At 22.5% G+C, this 24067-nt stretch overlaps 1 protein-coding gene across 5 annotated transcripts in view; it reads left to right on the top strand.

Moving 5' to 3' along the window:
- Positions 1–24067, top strand: part of cysu (peroxidase homolog) — a 52611-nt gene that overhangs the window by 5673 nt on the left and 22871 nt on the right. For 2 of the 5 annotated variants that reach the window (XM_086903411.1, XM_012487389.3), the window contains exons 2-6: positions 4758–4958; positions 20866–20945; positions 21191–21284; positions 23317–23508; positions 23574–23770. In XM_086903411.1, coding sequence (XP_086759537.1) covers positions 4758–4958; positions 20866–20945; positions 21191–21284; positions 23317–23508; positions 23574–23770 — 764 coding nt within the window. Of the gene's footprint in view, positions 1–4757; positions 4959–20472; positions 20771–20865; positions 20946–21190; positions 21285–23316; positions 23509–23573; positions 23771–24067 lie in introns of those variants that run through there. The other 3 variants (XM_086903413.1, XM_086903414.1, XM_086903415.1) reach the window with 3 other exon arrangements.

The following is a 24067-nucleotide window of genomic DNA, read 5'->3' as shown; positions in this document are numbered from 1 at the left end:
AGATGATAAAATTAATCTTTAAATTATAATTTTCATTTCTTATATATAAATATATATATTTATATATATAATTGATATAATTTCATATTATGAGATAAACTATAAAATAATTAGATTTTAATATTCCATTATTCTATTGTGTATAAAAATATTTCTAAACAAGTCATGTACAAAATATAAAAAAATGAAAATTCGAAAATTCATTTCATGCATTTAAAAATATTTTCTATGGAAAAATAAAACGTTTTATGCATAATTTATTCTATATGTACATAAATTTTCATTACTATCAGAATTTTTCAAACTGAATTTATAATATAACTTATGTGACTGAAAACTTTTGTGACTGATTGTATCATAAAAAAACTTTCAAATACTTAAAATTCTTTTTTATACATTTTCCTAGCAAGTATTATAGTTATATAAGTACATTGTTCATTTATTTATTTTCGATCACATTATCATTCAACATTTTTTGATAGATACTAGATATAAAGCATACATTGAATTATTTTTCATCGTATTTTCATCATATTATTTTTCATCATTTAATTTCATTCAATGTTCATCCCATGAAATGTTTTCCATGAAGTTCTTCTATATCTTTATTTCTATATCTTCTATATCTTTTATTGCCAAAGAATTTCTGTCATGCAGCTCTACGTAAGGAACAGAACCAAAAAAAAGATACAAGAAGCAAATCCCAAATTCATAAGATTCTAGACTAATTTATCCATACTCAATGAGATTTATGGTGGTCTGATAAATGAGGGATTCCTCGAATTGTACAGCTAAAGTCATTGATTGAAGGCAATCGGTTAATAGGACTTATGAAATCGAATGCATTGCGACCGGTTTTGTATCCGAATGTCTGTGAGCGGAGTGCAGAATACACGCAAGGTGATCAGAAAGTAAAGAAGTTGAAGGTATTTCGAATGTTTCTCGAATGTCATTAATATGTACAGCGTTGTGCGTCGATGGCGGTAAATTCGAAATTTGTTAAAATATTGAAAATTATTCAATCGAAAGTAAAATCTTTGGAAAACTTTAAACAATTGAGAAAAAATAAAGTTTAAATTATTTAATATGTGAAATAAGATTTGTCAAGAAATTTATTTAAAAAACTTTAGAGATTATTGTAATTTGCAAATTGTCAAACATATGTTTATAAGAAAAATATTAAAAATTTCATTTCTTTCTTAATTTTCGTATTTTGATTTTCTTTTATATAATTGTCAAATAAAATTTTACATAAAGAGAGAAAAATTTTCATATATTATTTTAATCTTTTTCTTCTTGTCGTTTCTTTTATTGTCGAATGTATCTTCGTAAAAATATCTATTGTTTTCTCTTTCAATTTTTTGTTTATAAATTATTACAAAAAAAAATACAATTTTATATAATATAAAAGAACGTTTTGATCTATTTTTATCTTATGTTTTGATTATTTTTTATCAAAAAATGCGAAATAAAAGAAATATCACGCATTTCACAGAAAGATTTTCATGCATTTCTTTTTTTTCAATTGAAAATCTTGTAGTAGGAGAAGAAAAACTCTATTTTTAACAAGTTTAAGAAAATTAAAAACAAAATTTCTTATAAAATTATTATTTTGACTTAATGTTAAAAAAAAAAATATTTACACGATACTAATTATCAAATCAAAATACTAGTTATAAATCTTTATTTTAATTTTTAAAATTTGCCAAAATACCATCAAAATCAATAAATTTTATATTGACAATGAACGATAAAACATACTTTATTAATTCATATTTATTAAATATAAGAAAAATATGTAAATATTTTCTGTGAATATTAAAATCTAAGTAATATTATTCATATTGTACAAAACACTAATAGAAGAAAGTCCAAAATCTGTAATAAATGGCTAACTTTTTCATCGACTTATGAAACTTGTATCAAACAATGTGAAATATTTTCTTTTTTTTTTTTTTTTTTTACATATATCATATTTTAATATAACAAATATGACAATATTGAAAAACAAAAATTGTTATATTTTCTGTGAAACTTTAAATTTATTCGTCAAATGTGAGTTTCAATTTTACATCGTATTGCGCATTCTTTCCACAGTTCCTCGTTATGGCAGAAAAAACAAGATTACCAAAGTGTATATATATTTTGTGTAGTTTCTTCACACTACATTCGTACAACGTTGAAAATGGGCGAGCGATAAAATCCAAAGGAGGTACGATCTTGATGATTTCTGTATTCATGGAAAAAGAAACAACGGTTATGAATTCTAACCATATCTCACAAAAATCAGTGCACATTGTTACACATTCTACGTCACGTGCTTTTCGAAATTGTGCAATAAGCGATTGGTGTAAAATGATTGCGACAATTATATAAATACATCATATAAGGTATTATCATGACGAGAGTATGCTTGTATATTAGTTTTTTTTTGTCATGGGGAATAAAAAAGAAAAAAAATCGATTGCATTACGTCAGATTGATCATTAGAGGCTAGATATAGACTAGAGACTTTTCCTTTCTTTCCATTCTTTAATGGTTCGAGTTGAAAACGAATAACTCGAATTTTTTAATTAGCAAACAATTGCATAACATCGATGCATTCTCACTGGTTAATATTTGTGTATAGCGGTTAGTTTTAATGGTTAAATATTAATTTGTATTTTAACAAAAAAGAATATCGCATGTAAATTTTCTTGTTTATATTTGAAAAATTTTTCTGACCGCACTATAAATTTTCTATACTATAAATTATTAATATAATTATATAATTATATTTATAAATATATAAAATTATTATATTATATACAGTAACAGTTTGAACAAATAACATATATTTTATATAAAATTAAATTTTATAATGCAATTTTCTAAGAAGAATCATTTTTGATATTAAATTTAAAGTGAAAATATTCATTTACAATTTCTTTAATTTTTATTTTAAACAATTTTAAAAGATATATTTTCGTAGTTACTTATTACTTGAATTAATTGAAAATTTCGATTTACAACCGCTCATATAAAGAACAAATGTTCCGATTGTTCTGTTATCGGGATTAAAAGTGCAACAATCTGTTGCAACAAACGAAATAAAGTGAAATTTCATCCAGGATTATTATGTCCAATCCATTCGACAAGCCGACCAACACCGAGAGACGAGTTAATCCGAGCATGTAATTGTCGCGGTTTTAAAATAAAAGGTGAACGGCCTTAAACCAGCTCTCGATCTGAATATATCGTAGACATGCGCGCATAATTTTTCACGAACCAATAAGAAAATATTCGTTTTACAGTTACATTATATGACCGCGATAATAAAAACACTGAACCACCTTCAATCAGCTGAATAAATGTTCTCTCGAGACTTGAAAGGAAACAAGAAAGTAAGAATAGAATGAAAAAATCACTATTTGTTTTGCAAATAGATCACTTGTAAATTAAGATAATCATTTTTCTTCTTATTACGTATGTATATAATTTTTCTGTTTATTATTTTTTTACTAATCTAAAACGGTGAAGAATTAAATAATATTTTATTATTATTATTAATTTAGTAACAGATTTTAATAAAATTTTAATAAAGAAAAAAAACAAAATATTTAATCATTCGTGTGACACAAAAGATCAAGTTAAAAAGATTAAGTACATATAATAAGCAAAACCAAATTGAAACATATGTTAATTCAGATATTTAATTTTTTTCTATTTTTTTTTTATAATTCCTATCGTGATAAGTTTCATTATTTTAAAGTCAATTTTAAAGAAAATGTAGGATGATTATGAGATAATTTAATAATAAATTCATTATTATTAAGAATTTCTCAGAAAATTAAATTTTCGATTTTTAAAAAATTTTAATTGATTGCATGTAATATGCAAAAACTTAGAATAGTATTACAACATTCTTAGATATAAAAGTTAAATAGCAATTTGAAAGTAACAATTTAAATGCAGAGATACTGAACGTTCGAATTAGTATTATAATTTATTATAAGTATGTAGGTATTTAACTGCCTATTTATCTAGCTATCTGTTACTATATGAGAAATTTTATTAATAAAAAGAAGTTACTATAAAAAACGTAATAGATAATGTTTCACAAATTATCAATTCTTTTAAAGAGATTAATTTTGCATTAATTTTGATATTTTTGATCTCAAATTTTATACAATATAATACAAAGAAAAACATATTGTAAAAAAGGAATCAAAATAAATATTTAATAATTTAATTTTCAATTTTTTAATATCGTATTCTCATAATTTTGATAGCAATTAATACTTACTTTCTTTTTTTAAATTTACCTCAGCATTCAAAATTAAATTTCAATGGAAAAACTTAAGAAACTATTTTATTGTTTTATTAAGAAAGTTTAAAATTATTTATTATCTCATAAAAATATTTTTCAAATTGTTGAAAATTTATCAAAAAGATTAGATTAAAGTAGATTATTTAAATTCAAATTAGATTTAGCTTAAGTTTGCTTTCATTAAAAATATAACTTAATTATAATATTTAAAATAAAAATTAAATTGAAATCTGACACGATATTACCAAAATTGGACTAGATAATTAATAAATATCGATATTTTTAAACATCTATCGAAACTTTGAAACATAAGAAGGGAACAAAGTGATTTCTAACAGCTTCAGTAGGAACTAAAAATAATTTAGCCTGGTTGAATATTCAATCTGATTAATTCGCGATATAATCCCGATAGCGGAGAAGATAATCGTTTACTGTTACAATGTTGCAGATCCGTGATAGGGCGGACACAATCCGCAATAATCTGGCTTTTGCTGCTACTGGTAACCTGGCGAAACAAAGATAGTTGCAACGGCCTGCAATATCAGCCGGTCGAGGTTTATGCAAACGGCGATGACTGCGCTCTGATCCTGAATGGGCCAGGGAGGACCACCGTCTTCGATTATACCTACAATTTGTTACGTGGTTCTTTGTAAGTAATATTAATATCTTTGTGTCAAAGTATGCGTTTTTTCTCTTGTACTACTTGAACGCATCTTTAGCTTCTAATCTGTTCGAATGGCGTGGTTGAAGCGAATCGCCTACGGCGAGAATTTTTTTTTTCAGTTGATTTATTGAGCGCATCTTTCGCTACATACATCTATTAACGTTGTTACGACATTATTTCTCGAGAGTTTGGCGAGAGTTTAACGATAGGCGGACATCAGTATTCTTATTATTTGAGAAGATTTCCTGTTTATAAGAATTTCTTAATTCCTGGGAATTTTTTAACATTTCTTTATAAAATTTTATAGATATAAATATATAGTAATTTTTATGAGAGAATTATTCGTTATTTTTGCGTTTAAAGTTTAAAAATTAAGTTATATATCTTATAAATGTTCTTGTAATAAATTGTAGATAATTTTATACATTGATGTAATTACAATGTTTTTTCTAAAACAAGATAGATTTTGGTTAATTCGCTTCAAGTATTTTTATAATAACTTGGTATAGAAAAATATGAAGAAAAGAAAAAAAAAATGTTCAAATTATTTTAGATATTTTTTTTATTATTAAAAAATTAGATTTGTACATAATAAAAATATTCTCAATTTTTCTTTTAATTTTATTTAAATTAGATAGAAAAATAATTGAATTATAATATTGCATTTTATATTTTTATATTCAATGAACGCCATTTTGATTAAAATGGCATTTTGTAGGAATTAATTAATTGTATTTAAGCAAAAGATTATTAAAATAAACCGAATTATTAAGATATCATAAGTTATCAATTTATGTATTTGTTGATTTTTATTAATCTTTTCAAAATATAATTAGATATCGATAAATTCAGAACACAAATTTTAAAAATAGTATTCTTTCAGCATTAAAATATTTTTGTCTTTTTGATATCAACATTCTCTACACAATTATTAATTTAAAAATTATAATTTAGCTAGTTCTTTTTTATAATTTTATTATATTATATTATATAAAATAGAATAATAAGATAACATATAATTTTCAAAATTGATTCATAGAATTTTCTTTCTTTCATTATCAAACTTGTTACTAAGTAACATAATTTTTTTAAATTATTATAATTTGTTGCTTATAAAAGTTCATTAATAATATTAATTCATTCGTAAGAGCAAGAAAGCTGAAGTAAAAAAAAAATACTTATTTTAAATTTTTATTAAAAAATTAAATTTGATTTTAAAATCATTAATTATTAACTATATAGATACATATATAGTGTATATAGGAATATTTAAATCGACTTACTTGAATATTTGTCAAAAATTAATTTCAAATAATTTCAAAATACAAAAAGCATACAATTTGATATAATTTAATTAATTAAATAATTTAGTGAACGTATCAGAGGAAGGATAACTTTATTTTTTCAAATTGAATTACATATTTTTTATATTTTATTTATAATTCAATATTTTTTATAAAATAATATTAAGATTTTTATAATATAAAATTATAAATTCAAAAGATATTTTAATTTGACATAATTTATAAAGACAATTAAATATTATGCCTTTAAATATAGAGATTTATTCTATTTCTAAATAATGAATTTGAATTTCTATTAGATTTATCTAATGTTAATAAAATTGCATCGAAAGTAATTTTGAACAAGAATAACAAGCTTTAATCTTGATATTTATGATATCAATGTTCAATATCGCAATAATATTGCATCATCATGGATTATAATTTTAATTATAATTCGATAATTAAATTCATCAATCTATTCATATTGATTGCTATTGATAAGTTTAATAATTGCTGTCACTTCGTGATATTTTATTCACATCGATCTTTCAATTTAATCTTCGTATTTTATTTAAGAAACACATGAAAGCTGTAATTATATCCTTTATATATTTCACTTGGCTTTGAAGTGGCCGAATTAAGACGGGATTATTATGCAATGCCGTGAAACTTTTTGACGTTTGGAGAAAGCAGGAACTTCATTCAAAAATGGTAGTGGACTTTCACTAATCAACTAATCTCTGCTCCTTTTATTATACTTGATCATTATCTTATAAGCTGTAATGCACTAAAAATTTGCGTAACATTTCTTACATATAACTATAATAAGTATTCTTACATATAACTATATCATTTCTTACATATAACTATATAATTCTTCTAAAAATTCAGTAATTTATAATCTTATTTATTTCATAATTTAGAATTAAAATCAATTGAAATATAGTAAAAATTTAACTTTAGTGCAATGTTAGAGCTCTCATTCTATTTCCATCTTATTTCGTTCAATACAAATTTCAATTTTTTATAATTATTTTAACAAATAAGCCTCGGACAAATTTTTGTGTTTGTATATCGATTTTTTTCGAAAGTTTTATGAATATATTAAAAGTCTGTATATAAATATTTAATATCTTTCATTCTTTTGATTTTATAAACTTATATTGTTCTTATATAAGATTATACAAATACAGTGAAATTTTTATATTCGCCATTAATTTCTGAAAAATATAACGAATATCGAATTAAACGAATATAAAATTAAATTTTAATAGAACAATTTTTCTTTAATATAATAATTAATAAAGAATTATAATTGGTTTTCAGCCTTGAATCGCATCAAAATAAAAATTTGAACAGGTATTTATTTTTATTGAAAAGTTATAATGACAGAAAATGTGCCACGCAATAAAAAATTTTTTAATGACGAATATTGGATTGTTTGATGAATATTGAAATATTTTCTTGGCAAAAAAATATGATGAATAATTTGACAAATATGGAGACGAACGAATTATAGGTATTTTTGTATTTTACTTTTCTCAAAAAAAGTGATCAGAATTGATAATAATGTTTTATTTTTAAAATAAAATATTTCAATAAAATGGATAAAATATCTATAAATAAAATAAATAACTAAGAAATCATAAATCTTTACCAGTGAAATCGCAACGGTATTTATCATTCGTTTGTATTCACACTGTTACAACACTCACGATCCTGTTAAACATAATTCACACGAGACATTGAACGACTAATAACAATTTATCATAAAAAAATAAAAATTCGCTCTCCTCACGTCACGTTCGTGAGAATGTGTAACGAGATCCTACTATTACATGTTATGGAAAACTTGATCTCCTTTTGTTTATCAACATGCATAACACAATAGAGGACTCTGTTCTTCTAACTCCCAGTTACAGAACCTTGAAATAAATTATGGAACTATAAAATTCCTTGATATTTTAATAAAACTAAAAATAACGGATCATTTAAGGAAAAAAAAAAAAAAGTCTGTGATTTTGATATGGAAAAGATAAAATTCTTAAAGTAATTATTCATGATAATTATAAAAATTTCTTCTTGAAACAAAAATACAGGAAATGAATGATTGACGAATGAATTATTAATAGGAAAGTCGGCAACAAGAAGATAGAAATTGCTCAACTTTGTAGCTATTGTCTCCAATTATAATACAATGGATTGAGAGTAGAATTTTAAATAGATTCATAAAAAAAGTTAATATATATTTTAACATATATTTGGGATTTTAATATGTTTTTTTAATAAAATATTTACAATCATTATATCATATATTTTCATATAATTTTTGTTGCATATATATGCAGATATCTGACATGATTAAAATTATAAAAAATCCAAAAACAGATTGTTGAAATTATAAACAAATCTAAGTAAAGGGTATTTCGACATCAAATAAAAAAATAAGTTATAAACTATAAGTTATTATTAAAAACTAAACTATGAATTAAATCAATTAAAAAATCAATTAAAAAATTATTATAGTTTTCATCGTAAAATCAATTAAGATTCTATATTTTTAGATGTAATGATATTTCATGTGAAATTTTATAGAAAAGGAATTATAAGAAATTAGAAAATATTTTACAATTTTTTTATAACTGTTTCATTAATAAACTAAAAGATAATAAACTCAAAAAATTCTAAATATATCCTAAGAATTCTTATTGTCAAAAAATCAAAAAACTAACAATTTTTATTTTATTAAAAACGAGTAACTTATTCATTTTAAAAGTAATTCTCTAATAAAAATAAAATATAATAATTATATTCATTATAACATAATTCGCATAATTTTAAGTTAATTAATTTTCTCATAGAAAAAAATTCGTTTTAATCAAAATAAGAAATTATTTTTAACATTAAAAATAATAAATATTATCCATATTAGAAAATACGAATTCTTTCTTTAATTATGTATTTCTATTGATTTCTTTAATACTATAATTTTTGATTTTAGTAAAAGAAAAATTCTAATAAAATTAACATTATATATAATATATAAATAAGTCTTCAGATGTTTCAAAGAAATTCAGATATTTTTTTAAAGTTTCTAAAAATATATTAGAAAATACTATATAAAAGAATATCATTATTATATATAAATATTATATATAAAAGAACAACGAGTGCAATCTCTAAGATTTTTTTTTATAAAAGAATATTCGAAAAGTTTATTATCGTCAATTGAAGCTCGTATAATATCGTATAATAGATACAAATCATCCGCGAATATTTGCTTTATGAGCATCTTGCCTAACAAGAAATCGATTTATTAATCCCATTTCTGGACAAAGATTCACGGTTTATCGCCGTGACAGGGCATGATTCGCAGTTCTAACAATACATAATACGATTGCAACGTTTCCCTTGCAATTACGAGATTCGAACAGCCTACGCGTGGCTGTGCGCTCATAAGCATTATTGTACGTTAATGCGAACGAACGTGAGCCGTGCTGTCGGATGCTCGTGTAGTCACGATTAAATCTTCCAATCGTGAAAAAAAACCGTCACGGTTGTTCGTGATCCTTTTGCGGCTGTCCGCCAATAAAACACGACAGATCTGTCTGGATAAAAGGAAGCAACAATCCGGTCGCAAATCCGCCATAATCGCCATCCGTGGACATAACGAATGTGATTAGAAAGTTGTATACAATCACGTGAGTTGTTAATGATAGATAATGAATATTTTTGAGTTTTTTTTTTATTATTTTTAGAAATTTAATATATGTATTATAATAATGAAAATGAAGAATATTTTTATTTAAAATTGTGCCAAATGTTTAAGTATTTTAATATTAGAATTTATAAAAAATGTAACTAGACTATTGTAGTAAGTTGTAGTAAATTTTTAAGATTATAAAATATTTTGAAAAGAAGATAAAGCGAATAAAAATTATTTCATATATATTTCATATAAATTTGGATATAATATATCTATTTCGAAAGTGGAAATGTTTTAAAAATTTAAGAATTGTTCTTCTTATTTTTATTTTTAACAAAATTATATATTTTTGATAAATATTTAATTCATTTCTTATAGATATTTCGCACATAAAAATATAATAATTTTGTCAATGTAATTTCAGAGATGAAAGAAGATTAATATAAAATTGAATATGAGATATATTGTAAATTAATTCTGGCAAATTTTATATTCTAAAGGCAATATCAAATGAGTTATTATTATTCAAAATTATTTTTTAATTTTTTATTTTAAAAATGTACGTGAATGAAAATGTCATAACTATGAATTTAAAAAATTGAATTATAATATTAAAAATTAATATATCAAATTTATAATAAAATATCATCTACATTTTAAAATATGTTAATTTATTTTGAAATTACAATTTAGTATATTAATTTTCATCGTATTCCAATAACTATTCGTAGGATGATAAAGTCAATGATTTGTTCGAGGATAATCTTGTTTATTTAAAGCCTGATTTCAAACCTATAAAGCTATATAAATACAAATATCTAGATTGCCTTCTATATCTGTTTACATCATGCACATGTAATGACACGATATTGCACCGATCTGCATGCTGGAATCCATACGTTTTGTTTAGCAAAGAAAGAACTGTTGCCCGAGGACAAGATATAATGGCTCATGGCTGTGAATGCAACAAGACGAAACACGTGACCTATCTATGCGTTACACTTGCACTTACTAACCTCGGTGAAAGCCAAATCGATATATAATCGCGAGACTCGAATATTTTCGCTATTACCATTATGGAATAACAAGTCTCTATGGCAGAATTTTTTACAAGGAATTTCCATGTATTCCGGTACAATGCACGTGATTAATGACGTTAATTTTACAAGATCGAGGTTTGGTTAAAAATTACGAAGAAAAATGGTCTAAATCTTGTATAATTGGATAATTTGTTTGCTTCTGGTAAAACAAATTACAGTTATGTAGATGTTAAACTTAATTATTCTAATTAATTATTCTAGTGTTTTATTTATACTTATCTATAAAACAAATTAAAACAGTTACAAAAGTCGTTTATAATAATTTTTAAAGATTCCTATCATAGAAGATTCTAATATCATTTCTTTGAAAAAAAATTTTTTTAAAATGTAGAATGCTATTTCGTTACAAGAAATCTATAGTTGTTAATACTAATAGATTAATGAAACACGATAGAACAAATGAATGCAACTTTATGAATACGTATTAAATTACATATTATTACATAATATTACAGTTATTAAAGTAGAATAATATATAAATAAGACTAAAAATTCTGGGAATAAATTATTTTAACGATTATATCTTTAAAATGAAAAAAGATAGTATTGTTTTCTCAATTATTTCCATTGCGCGAGAGAGTTAATTACATCATTCATTATATCATATATTTTAATAGCGCGATAGCGAATTATGTGGTTATATTAAATAAACTTTAGTCATGTATCAGGTAAATAAATATTTTTCAATCATTATTTTTTAATATATTTGGATGATTTAATAAGATATCACTAATTCATCTTATGAATCAAAAGATATTTAAAAACATATTGTAATAATTATTAAATTATTTATTAAATTATTTCAATATATAAATAATATGTGTCGATAGAGGCACATTGTTATCGTAACAACTCATTGTAAATGTATAAATAGTTCATGTTGCGTTTTAGGATGTGAATATGTAAACAAAAGACAGAAAAGGATAGTATTTCCATCGAAGTAAGGCCACTGAAGTTGTTATACAAGGTCACAGAATAAAAACTATCGCTGGAGAATTCAATCTGCTACTATGATTCTGTCGAGATCTATTGAAAAGCTAGAAAGTGAACAAGAGGCTACAATAAGTTTCAAAAAAGTAAGATTGGTTTTTAATGAGCAATAACAAAAAATTATAACAGAATATTTCTTTTTTATAATCTATTTTAACCTTCTCTCATCGCAGGAAGTAAGAAAATTAGCATATGAATAAAATTTGATCTCAAGGATATTTCATTTTTTTTATACATTATAATTCTGATTGTTAAATGGTTAAATGATTCTTTAAAGAGAAATCCAGGGACAATAAAGGATTCAATAAAGGATTCTTGAAGCAAATTCTAATCGAACTATTTCATTTAATAATATAAATCTTTCTTTCTTCACTTCTTCATTTCTAGACTTAGATATGCTTAAATATAATTTTTTTGCCATTATTAAAATTTGGAAATATAAACGAAATTGATATATTAATCGTTTAAAAGCTTGAAAAAGTAAGTACTGAATATCGTATACCAGCAATTGTTAAAATGAAAGTATATTGGGAAACGTTATATGGATACATAGATACATACTTATTTATGAGATGATTTATTAGAATCAAAAAATAGCTTTAAGTTGATAACAACGATATATGAAACATTTTATTAAATCATTTGACTGTCAAATTGTTATTTGATAATTATTTTTCTTATATCAATTTAAAAAAGCTAACTATAAGCTAGCTAATTATGCTTTCTTTTCTTTCTTTATTATTTCGTTTATAATCTCTGAATATCAATATCGATGAACCATTCAAAAATTATTGTGTTATTATATAAGATAACTGAATATATAATCTTAAAAAAATGATTGATGATTTTTGAAATGATATGATTTCAGAGATTATCTTTCAGCTTAATCTTTAGTATCGATTCAATAATATAATTAATGAATTTAAAAAGAGTAGAATATCCACATAATAGAAATATATTTACGGACTTTATTCCAAATTATGTAACCATCATTTAAATAACAACTAGTTCAATCAAGTATCATAATATATCAGAATGTCGAAAAGAAAAATTTTAATTAAGATTTTCAAATTTTTATAATATAGAATAATCAATTTTTATCTCTGATCTTTTAAAAAATAAAACATCAATAAGAGAAATTTATTTATCATCGTGTTGAAAATCAGTTATCTAGATTAATTCTTCAGAAAAAAATTCAGTTAAAGAACAATTATAAAGAAAATAAAATAAAATCATAAAATAAAGCGGAAAATTTTTCAGAAAATGAAAGAAATAATGAGAAAAATATTGAAATATTATTGTAGTATTTATTATAATCCATGTTCCATCGCAGTATAAGATTGGATTAAATTTATACTTTACAAAAACTGATTTGAAACGTAAAAATATAAATATAATATATATTTTCTTCAATTATGATTATAATTCATATGATTTTTAATTTTTTATTTCATTTTTCTAGAAAGCTAATAATTATATTAATCAAATTAAGATTAAAATTGTTAATAATTTATCATCATAAATAGACGTTCAAATGTTAATAAATAAATATAAATTGAATATAACTGAATATGATTAGTTTATTGTTTTTGTATCAATGATAATATTTATAATTATTATTTTATTATTCTTTTAAAAATAATATCATATATGCTTAATTTGAATTTTAATAAACATTATTTTTAAAATTGTTTTTTATTTCATTAGAAATCATTAAAATAATTTTTATTTATCCTCACTCAATGCCATAATTATAAAAATATAAGAAGTTAAGAAGTTTTAGCAATCTAATGATTTCCTAAAAAAAAATTTATTATATGTATATTAAATGTAACCTAAAGTCCTAAGATATAATAAATTTAATAGTAAGTCAATTATGATACCTTTAATCCCAATCTTTTATATATATATATATATAATGAGGGATAAAAGTTTTCTTAAATTCATTAAGATAAAGTCAAAAATTTTAATTTTAATAAAAATGTATTTATACATATGCAGAACATAATAAATTATGCATGAAGTAATTTTTTTTGTTGATGAAAAAAACTTTTTGAAGAAATAAAATCAATTTTCAATATTTTAATATTTCATTAAATTTTAAATATAATTTTATTTACAAATTTTTTTACACCAGAAAGATAAAGTATTAAAATCAGAACATTTCACATAGGATGACAATATATTCGTGGAACATTTTTAAATTTGATTCTGATTGAAAATCAAAACAAATATGATTATTAATATATGTAAAAATATAATTAATTTAATTTTATAATTTGTATGTATGTATTTAATATGTAAATAAATATTTATAACTTATATAATTTATCTAATTTTATGTTAAATGAAACAAAGCAAAGATAGAAGCAGCAGTATGATAAATTGTTTATAATTTAATAAATAAGCTTCAACCAATATTTTTATGTTTTGTATATTTAAAATACTGTATTTCATATCATTCAGTTTATTTATCATATTTATTATCATAGAGTTTAAAAAAATAAAAATATATCGAAACTTTAAACATTTCATTTTAATAATATTTTATTAAAAAAGATTTCTCCATGTACATTATATTTCATTATTATAAAATACAAATATAATGGATTGTACGTGAAACAATTTTTTTTTTTTCATAAAAATATTATTTTCAGAAGATGAAATTAAATTTCCAATGCTTATTTTTTAAATATAACTTTGTAATGGTGAAAGATAGAGCAAAATTTTAAATTAGATAATATTCTGAATTTTATGCTATAACATGTTAAAAATAGTTTCCAGACAGAAATATTTATATAAAACTTTGATTTATATATTTTTTTAAAACTTGATAAAATGTTGACAAAATGAGAATTGGTTTAATCACCTCAAAGAAATTTCTTGACATAAAGTAATTTTTTGTGACAAGAATATTGCCCATACATATGTATATATATACAAATTTTTATTAAACTTAAAATTTTTGAATCAGATGAATTTTCTTGTAAGAAAATGTACAAAAAGTTTTGTCTCTTACGTATTATTATCGAATGATACAATAAAGTTATTATTCCGAACGATATCGGTTAAAGTTTCAATATTTTTCATTCAACGCAAAAGTATGTGAAAAATATCGATTCGGTTATTGATATTACCGTTATGATTCAGCCTTGTATAACACGATACTTTGTCAGCTGATACTGAATGAAATTAGAAATCTATAACTTGTGCAACTAATATAGAGATCGTGTTCCAGGTTTCGTTATGTCGATAATGAATATTCCGTAATGCAGTGTAACTTTTCAACTTATATTTTATGAATGCGATACGTTATCGTTAGCCTTAGTACGAAAGATATTTAAGAAGACAGCTTTCTAGGTGTTGTGGATTTTCTTGACAGTTTATAGACATTGATAAAGGCTGAAAGCAAAAAGGTTTGCAGAATATTTATGAGAATAATGGAACAATAGAAATGGAATTTTAAATATTTAAATATGAAGCAAACCAAAATAAAAATATGTGTGAAATGCATTAGTACATTGAAAGATAAAATTGTAAAATTTCCAGGCAAATTGTTAAAATATCAGTTCGAGTTTTAAAATTGAATTATCATATTTTATATATTTTTTAACTAAATTATGATATTAATAAGGTGTAATTAAATTAGATAATTTAAATTATCTATTTTAAAATTAATATTCATTCTCGAATATTAGATCATAAATCTATCTTTTAATCTTTATTTTTAACTATAATAAACATTAATGATTAATAATTTAATTTTAATTTTATGAATATAATGATAAATTTTGGAACTTTTACTTACTCTTTTTTTTTTTTATTTTATGGATATTCTCTATTAACTAAAGAAACAATGTAGCCAACTTATGCACAATAAAAAAAAATTAATTTTTTAATTTTTAATTTAATTTTTTTAAATTTTTAAGTATTATAAATTACGAAATATGCAAATTATGAATTATTAATAATTCATTAAATATAATTCATATATAATATTGTAAATTAATTCATGTATTATTCCATTTTTTTTATTATTTCTTTTATAATTGAGAAAAAATTACTCCTGAAAAAAATTTTTAAACAAATGTAACAATATATTATTAAAAATTTATTAAAAATAAATGTAATTTTTTAGATTTAAAATATCAAACATATAAGAATGTTAAAAGTATCTGATATAAAAAAGATACAAGAAATTTAAACTGTTTTTTTATTTATCAAAAAAAAAAAAAGTGAAAAAACAATATGTATAGACACAATTAATAACTTCAACGTTAATAACACATAAAAAAAGTTATATACAGAGATAGAAATCGTAAAATATAGAATAAAAAATATGTTAAAAAATAATTATTTTTTATAAAATTAAAATATGTAATAAATATTTTTTTTCAATAATAATTTTATTTCTTCATAATATAAAAATTAATTTAATTTTATATTACAAAGATATAATAAATGTAATAGAGAAATATAATGAATATATTCTCTGAATATATATATATTATATATATATCATTTTTAATTATCATTTTCCGAATAGTTCCTTTGAGATATTATAGCATATAATAGAAAATATATTGATCCCAATTGTACTAAAATGTTTCTATTAAAACTAATTAATTGATTATAATTTTTTGAATGTTGTTCAGACTTAAAATAACGACTCTTAAGATGATTTTTGATTAAAAAAATAAATCATGGATTTGAGTTAAAAAATTTAGAATCGTAGGGATTTGACTAAATTTAATTGGTGAAAACTGTATAATGTCGATATTTTACTTTATTATTGTTTATTTTATTTCCATAAAGCGTACGTTGTACATTATTATAAATCTCATTACTAAACTATTTTTGTTATCTCAATCAAATTGAAATTAATACTAAAAATAGATATAAGTATTTTAAAAAGTGTTTGTATAATTTATAATATAATATTGCTAGATTCTGAGAACTGCATTCATTTTTATTAGTTTTTAAACATATTCTCATGTATTTTATATTTATATCATAATATTTTATATTTCAAAAATATTAGTATTCATATAAATGAATATAATATTATAAACAATTTTTGTTTCAAAAGTTTTACAAAAATACTATTAATAATTATAATAGAAGATATTTAAATTCAATAATTTAAAGTTTTATAAAACAAAAAATTTTATTATTCTTGAACTAGTAAATATACAAAAAAAAAAAAAGAATTCAAATAAAGAAACATTTAAAAATCGAAACAAAATATTGACGAAAATAATCATTTTTTAATTATCATTCGAAAACGGAAATATTGTAAATAAAATATAATATATCATCGAAAGATATCTCAATATCGTTATTAACAGATATTTCATAATATTTATGTAACCTAATATATCGTTAGAATGATTCTGTTAAATCCCAATTAAAAGTATTTACTTTCTATCTATTAGAGAATATTAGGTTGTGAAATGATTTGATTAAAATAAAGAACGATAATAATAAAGTAAAAAGAAATATATTAAAGGAAATAGAAATAAATTATGTTATATAAATATGGGTCGATGCCTTTATTCTACTATACCGAGCTCTCTATGTCGCATCGTACGGTGATTCAAAAAAAGAGAAAAGACGAAATAAAATTTAAACAGCGATCGTATCCAGTGATATCCAATTCACACATAAATACACAAGATATGAGTGGAATTTATAAATACATATATAAATTTAACACTATCCACTTTAAAATTGCTCTCGGCAAATTTTGTTACATTATACGAAATGCAGTCCATGTACGCGATTGAATGGGGGAAACGCGTTTTAAACGTGACTTTTCCTTTTATGATTCCAGCATAACCAAACCAGGTGAATATGCAGAAACTGTTTTAACGCAATGTGCGTACGTGCCATCACAATCGCAAAAAGACTATCTTGAAACGATACGAACTTTTTCCTCGAAAAACTTTTTCAGTCTCAAATACTGTTTTCCAATTCATCTTTTTAGATTTAGCGACATATTTCAAAATATTAGATTATTGCATGTAAAATGATTTTCAAAAATAGTATTCAGAATACAGTATTTATATGTATCATTAAAATATATATGACAATTTAAAATATGATAATATTTTGACAATTTAAAAATTATGTCAATTTAAAAATAGTTAATTTGAATATAAGTTAAATAATGTTTTATTATAATAATATAAATTATGCATTTATAATATATTATATTTCTATATCAACTTTCAATATGTTAATATATTAAGATTTCTAAAGAGATAATTCTAAAAATCTAAAAACCAAAACAATACAAAATTTGTAAGTTGAGATTTATTTAAAATTGAATAAGATATCTCTATCTCCATCACATTATTGCAAACTATTAACTTATTATTTTTGTTTGTCTAATTATAATATATGTAATATCAAATTATTATTAAATTATTTCTTTATTTAATCTTTGTATTTTTTTTTTTTTTGAAATTACTCCTCCAAAGATATTCTACGAATATGTTAATATCCTGTATAATAAATATTTCTAAATTTCAATATAATAAGAGAAACTTGTATCAAATCGTATATTAGAATAAAATTATTTATTCCATTTATTTTTATAGCTAATTTAAAAACTCTAAAGTTTTAAAAAACTATTTGTTTTTTACTATAAATGTTCAATGTCAATTTCTCAAAAAATTTATGTTCCAGTATATTGTCAAATTTAAATATTCGTATTTTCATGTGTTTGAATTTTATTTTAAAAATATTAAAATTTATTAAAATTATACGTATATAAGTATTATCAAATTTAAATATTTGTATTTTCATGTATTTGAATTATTTTAAAATTATTAAAATTTATTAAAATTATACCAGAATATTTTAATCAAGAAGTATTAATAGTCCATTTTTCAATATTATTTGAACATTAACAACATTAAATGTTTTCATATATATTTTCATATATAATAAAATTTTAATAAAATCTTCATGATATATCTGAGATCATGATATATTAGTATAGAATCGTAATAAATCTGTTAGGAAACACTGAAAGTTTAGAAAGATAAAAAAATATCTTAAAAAATACCGATAATGATCAGATTACTATGATTATATAACAAATGAATAATTCATAAATTTAATAACGATTGAATTTTCTATTTTCGATATTTCTATGTCCCAAGTCTTGGAAAATTGGCGCGTGTAATAATTTATTAAACGAAGCAATATACAGGTTATTAGACCAACCGCTATAACATGAAATTGCATGGGAATGCACTGTGTTGCAATTAAATTCAGAACGACCCTCAAGTGCATTCTCGGGAATACTTTCAACATGTACCCATTACTCTATTTAATAACGATTGTGACAGGATAATCTGTGGGAAAACATTTCTAGCCATAAGCAGATTTTAAGAAACAATTTACAAACACCATATAAATGGAGAAGAATGTTAACGAAGTTCTATGAGTTGCTGTTTTGACGCATTTAATAAACACAAAAGAATGCTATTTTAAGTAAAGAAAGAAGTTAAAGATAAAGAAATTAATTTGACAAATAGTTACAAAATCTATCACGTTTTTTAAGTTCTTTGAATGATGGAAAAGAAGTAAATTTCAATGCAAAGAGAATGAAAATTTATTAAGTTTAGAAAATTATATTCAGAAATTGAACATTATATTAATATCTATTGAAGAATAATTATTTTGTTTAACATAAAAATTAAATTACATTAAAATAATCATATCTCAATTAAATATTGAAGGAAACTCAATATTAGTTTTTATTAATCCTAAAAATATTAAAATATATTATATAATTTAGAAATTAGTTATTAAGATTTCTTCTATTATCAATAATTCAACTACATTTTTTTAAAAATAAAATAAGTGATCTACATAAGACCTTATTTATCCAATAATAATATATAAATATTCTCTACACTTTAAATTAGCAATGATATAGATAAAAATAAGTGAATATTAATCTTCATATAAAAAGTTTCAAGTTACAAATCTTCATACAAAATTAAGATATATCCTAAACTAATAATTTGACGATTATGGATTTTAATATTATTATTTTATAAAAAACGTTGAGTTACATAGATTAAAAAAATATCATTTAAAAACGAATTTGTCATTCGTATGTTCTTTATTCCTTTATGGAAAAGAATAATTTAATAATATTAAAATATATCTTTTACAAAATTATTCATTTATTTTTTTATACATTGAAATTATGAAAAGTTTTTAAAAATAAATATAAACAATTTAGAATAAAATAAATATTATTCAACATTTATTCAATATTAATATTCAAACTTAAAGAGCCTCATACATTTACAAAAGATTTCTTAATTATATATTAATTCATCAAACAAAAAAGACCAGAAACCTATTAAGATCCGAAAGTAAAGAAACCAGAATTCAGTGGCATGTCAACCTTCGAAGGTAAAAGCCACGAGCGGCACGTCAATGCCATCATATTTCGCAGTACGAAATGAGATACGTCAATTCATCTACATTTCGCGAGTACACGTTTCACTATGATAGTTTCGGATTACCTTGATACAGAATATCCAGCAGCGAGTACGCAAACAGGTAGCAATGCAGCACAAACGAGTTGAAGCTGGCTGCTTCCAACGAAAGTAGGCTAGAACGTAGGTTAGGTAATTAAGTCGAAAAAAAAAAAAAAAAAAAAAAGAAGAACCGACTGTAAGAGCGAAAGTAAGAAATATCAAAGAATGGGAGGTTAACGAATAATAAAATCACGTTTGAGGATCGAGAGCAACGTGTTAACTTTCTGTTCCTTCATTTTTCAGCCCACCGACAGCCGGATCGCAGACATGCATCACTTACGACGCCGTGAATCGAGCGTATATCGAAGCGAGAAAACGCATCAGTGAGTATTGCAAATAGGGAAAGGAATAGGAGGAAAAAACATTTAATTATAATCAGTATATAATGATTTACGCGGGATGATTTACAATCGTTTCGTGTGTATGAAATTTTGTTTCATGACATAGTCACGTTGTCTTGAAACGATATCTTCTGGTTTACATTCATTCCTGACTAACGCACCTCTTTAGTCCGGTACTCTAGACGATCACGATACGTAGTTATTCTCACGCACATTGATTCATACAGATGTGGCGCAACCCAAGAACAAAATGTGGAGACCAGAGGATTTAGCCACGGTCGGAGAACTTTTATTAGATATCAGTGCGAACCTTGTACAAACGTAAGAATTTTCCCTTTCTTTTTTTATGAATTATTTTATGAATGTTGTTTATTTCCTTACAATATGAGAAACTTTATTATAACGAAAATTATTCATCAAATTTTTAAGAATATTCAAAAAAAAAGAAAATATATCGAGTATGAATATTTTAATGTTTGATATACATTTAGATATAAGTAAAGTTTAATAGAGCGCTTTATTGTTATAGGCAATTTTAAGCAGAAGATTTTTCGTAAAAAATTAGTAACAATGAAGATTTTCAGATATAAAATATTAATAAATTAAATAATAAAAAGAATCACATTTCAATTATATTTTTCTTTTAAACTAAGTTGATAGTATATTAATTTATTTCAATAAATTATAATAAATATATATAATAGAAAAATTCAATTTTTTTCAAGTTAAAACCAAATGACATAACAAAATCAGTTGCATTAAATGTTTTTTTTTGTGATAATACTCGTATGTAATAATAGAATATATTTAATTAGTCAGTTCTTATATAATATTTAAAAATTTATTTTTTATACCAGTTATTTTATTTAATTTATTTTTTATATTATTTATTATTATTAGTTTAATTTATAGATATAATCATATATCCGTAAAAAATTTATTATTTAGATCAAATTTGTATATTTATATAATATTATAAAAATATATTGCATACAATTTTACAATACATGCCAAAAACAAAAATTTGTTGATTTATTACATATATCAAAAATAAAAATCTCTTAGTTCATTGTTTATTATCGTTTTATTATTAAAAAGTAAAATAAAATATATTTTTTTGAATTTATCAAAAAATTACAAATTTAAATAATGAAATTTTATATAAAAATATAAAAGTCGTCATTTATATATTATGGAATGGTTTTGGTAAAATTGATAAAAATTAATATATATTATATATTAAACATATATTATACTATATATTAAAGAGAAGAAAAATTTATTCAATGAAGAAAATAATATAATTTAATAAAAAATTATTTTTTTATATTTTTAAAAATGTTATCAAATTTAAATTTTTTTAAATTTTAAATAATCACATATGTAAAAATTAAAAGTTTTTTATTTTTTGATTTTTATAGTGTATACTTGTATATATTTTATAAGATATAATATAGTACTCTTATGTTTAAATATATAATAAAACTATTTTATTTATATTTACTCTAGATATAGAATATAAAATTTTAAAAAAAAATTATACCAATTAGATACAGAGCAAAATAACAAAAATTAAACCAGTTTATAAGAATAGACATAAAAACCGACATAAAAAAGATTTCATCATAACTTTAAAATGTCAAAATAGTTCAGTGTTATTAAAAATAAAAATTATGACTGATTTCGATAGTTTATTTTTCAATAGTTTTAGTTCTCAAATTTAAATTTTTATCAATAATTTATAAGCAGATATACTTTTTTTTACATTGTTCCAGATTTTTAATATCAGTTAAACTTAAAAAACTACATACAAAAAGCTCAAAAAGATACATATTAATATAATAGAGATGATTACTTCATAAGTCATATTTGCGTGCCAAATATTTTGTTACCAACTGCAGAAAAAGCAGTCTTGATTCCATCCTCTCATCCTTGGAAATCGCTCTTCAATGCCGTTTATTAGAATCGCGGAAGTAAAATCACAGTTAGAAACCGCGGAATTCAGTCAATCAATCAACCGTAAAAACAATTAGAGTCAATCACTATTAAGTTCACTCACTCAATATAAATTGTAGAGCCTCACTACCATGGATGATCCTTCCATAGTATTCAATTGAGTATATCCAAATCGTTTTTATTGGAATTCAATAAATGCAAGACATGAATTAACTCACATAAAAATATTAGTTTTAGAATTACATTAAAAATTTTTTGAATAATAATTTTAAAAAAAATATGCACAATATTGCTTAATTTTTATTTCTATTCTTATTTACTTTTCTCCAGATTCCTAATATTTACAATTTGTTTTTTAAATAAAAAAATTATTTTAAAAATTTCCACTATGACATAGATACGGCCTAACCTTCGAAGAAATCGAGAAAAGTCTACCCTTAATCGACACTTCGAAGACCTTAATTCGCGAGGTATGCCCCGCCTTTTTGAGCAACGTGGAATGTCGTGCTGGTAAATATCGAAGAAACGACGGCTTGTGCACAAATTTGCAAAATCCAACATGGGGCGCGACACTAGCGCCCTTCCAAAGGTAAACTATTTGATCAGTTGAAGCTTATCAATTTTTCATGATGCGAATTTTCGTCTGCCCTGCAGAGTGCTGAGTCCACGATTCGCGGACGGTTTAACAGCGCCTAGAATATCGGTAACTAGTCATGATTTACCATTATCACGCATAGTGTCACGCACTATGCATCCTGACGAGGGTTATCACGATCATGCTGGCACAGTCATGGTCATCGCCTGGGGACAGTTTATGGATCACGACTATACGTTAACTGGAACGCCTCTAGGTATGATCACGAACGATAGATAATTGTCTAATTAGATGATATAACATAAGTAGTATTGTCAAGGATCAAAGGAGGATTGATTGATCTTCGATTAACAAGATAGAATGTTTGTTTCGTAAATAAGAATGTGAAAGTAGAAAATTATAGTCATTCGGCGTTAGATTACACGAATTTAATAATTATTCAATTTAATCGTTAGTTTACTTCAAATCTAAAACATGATAAAAAAAGTCTGGTTTATTCTATCAATAGAAAACGATTTTATCAATTAATATTTTTTATTCGTAATGGTATTAA

The sequence above is a fragment of the Apis florea genome, unplaced genomic scaffold (genome assembly GCF_048593485.1).
Source record: "Apis florea isolate Af1SG1 unplaced genomic scaffold, ASM4859348v1 contig_2291_pilon, whole genome shotgun sequence".
In the NCBI taxonomy this organism is placed as follows: domain Eukaryota; kingdom Metazoa; phylum Arthropoda; class Insecta; order Hymenoptera; family Apidae; genus Apis; species Apis florea.
The sequence above is the reverse complement of the archived record's forward strand: the minus strand, read 5'-3'. Positions and strand labels throughout refer to the sequence as shown.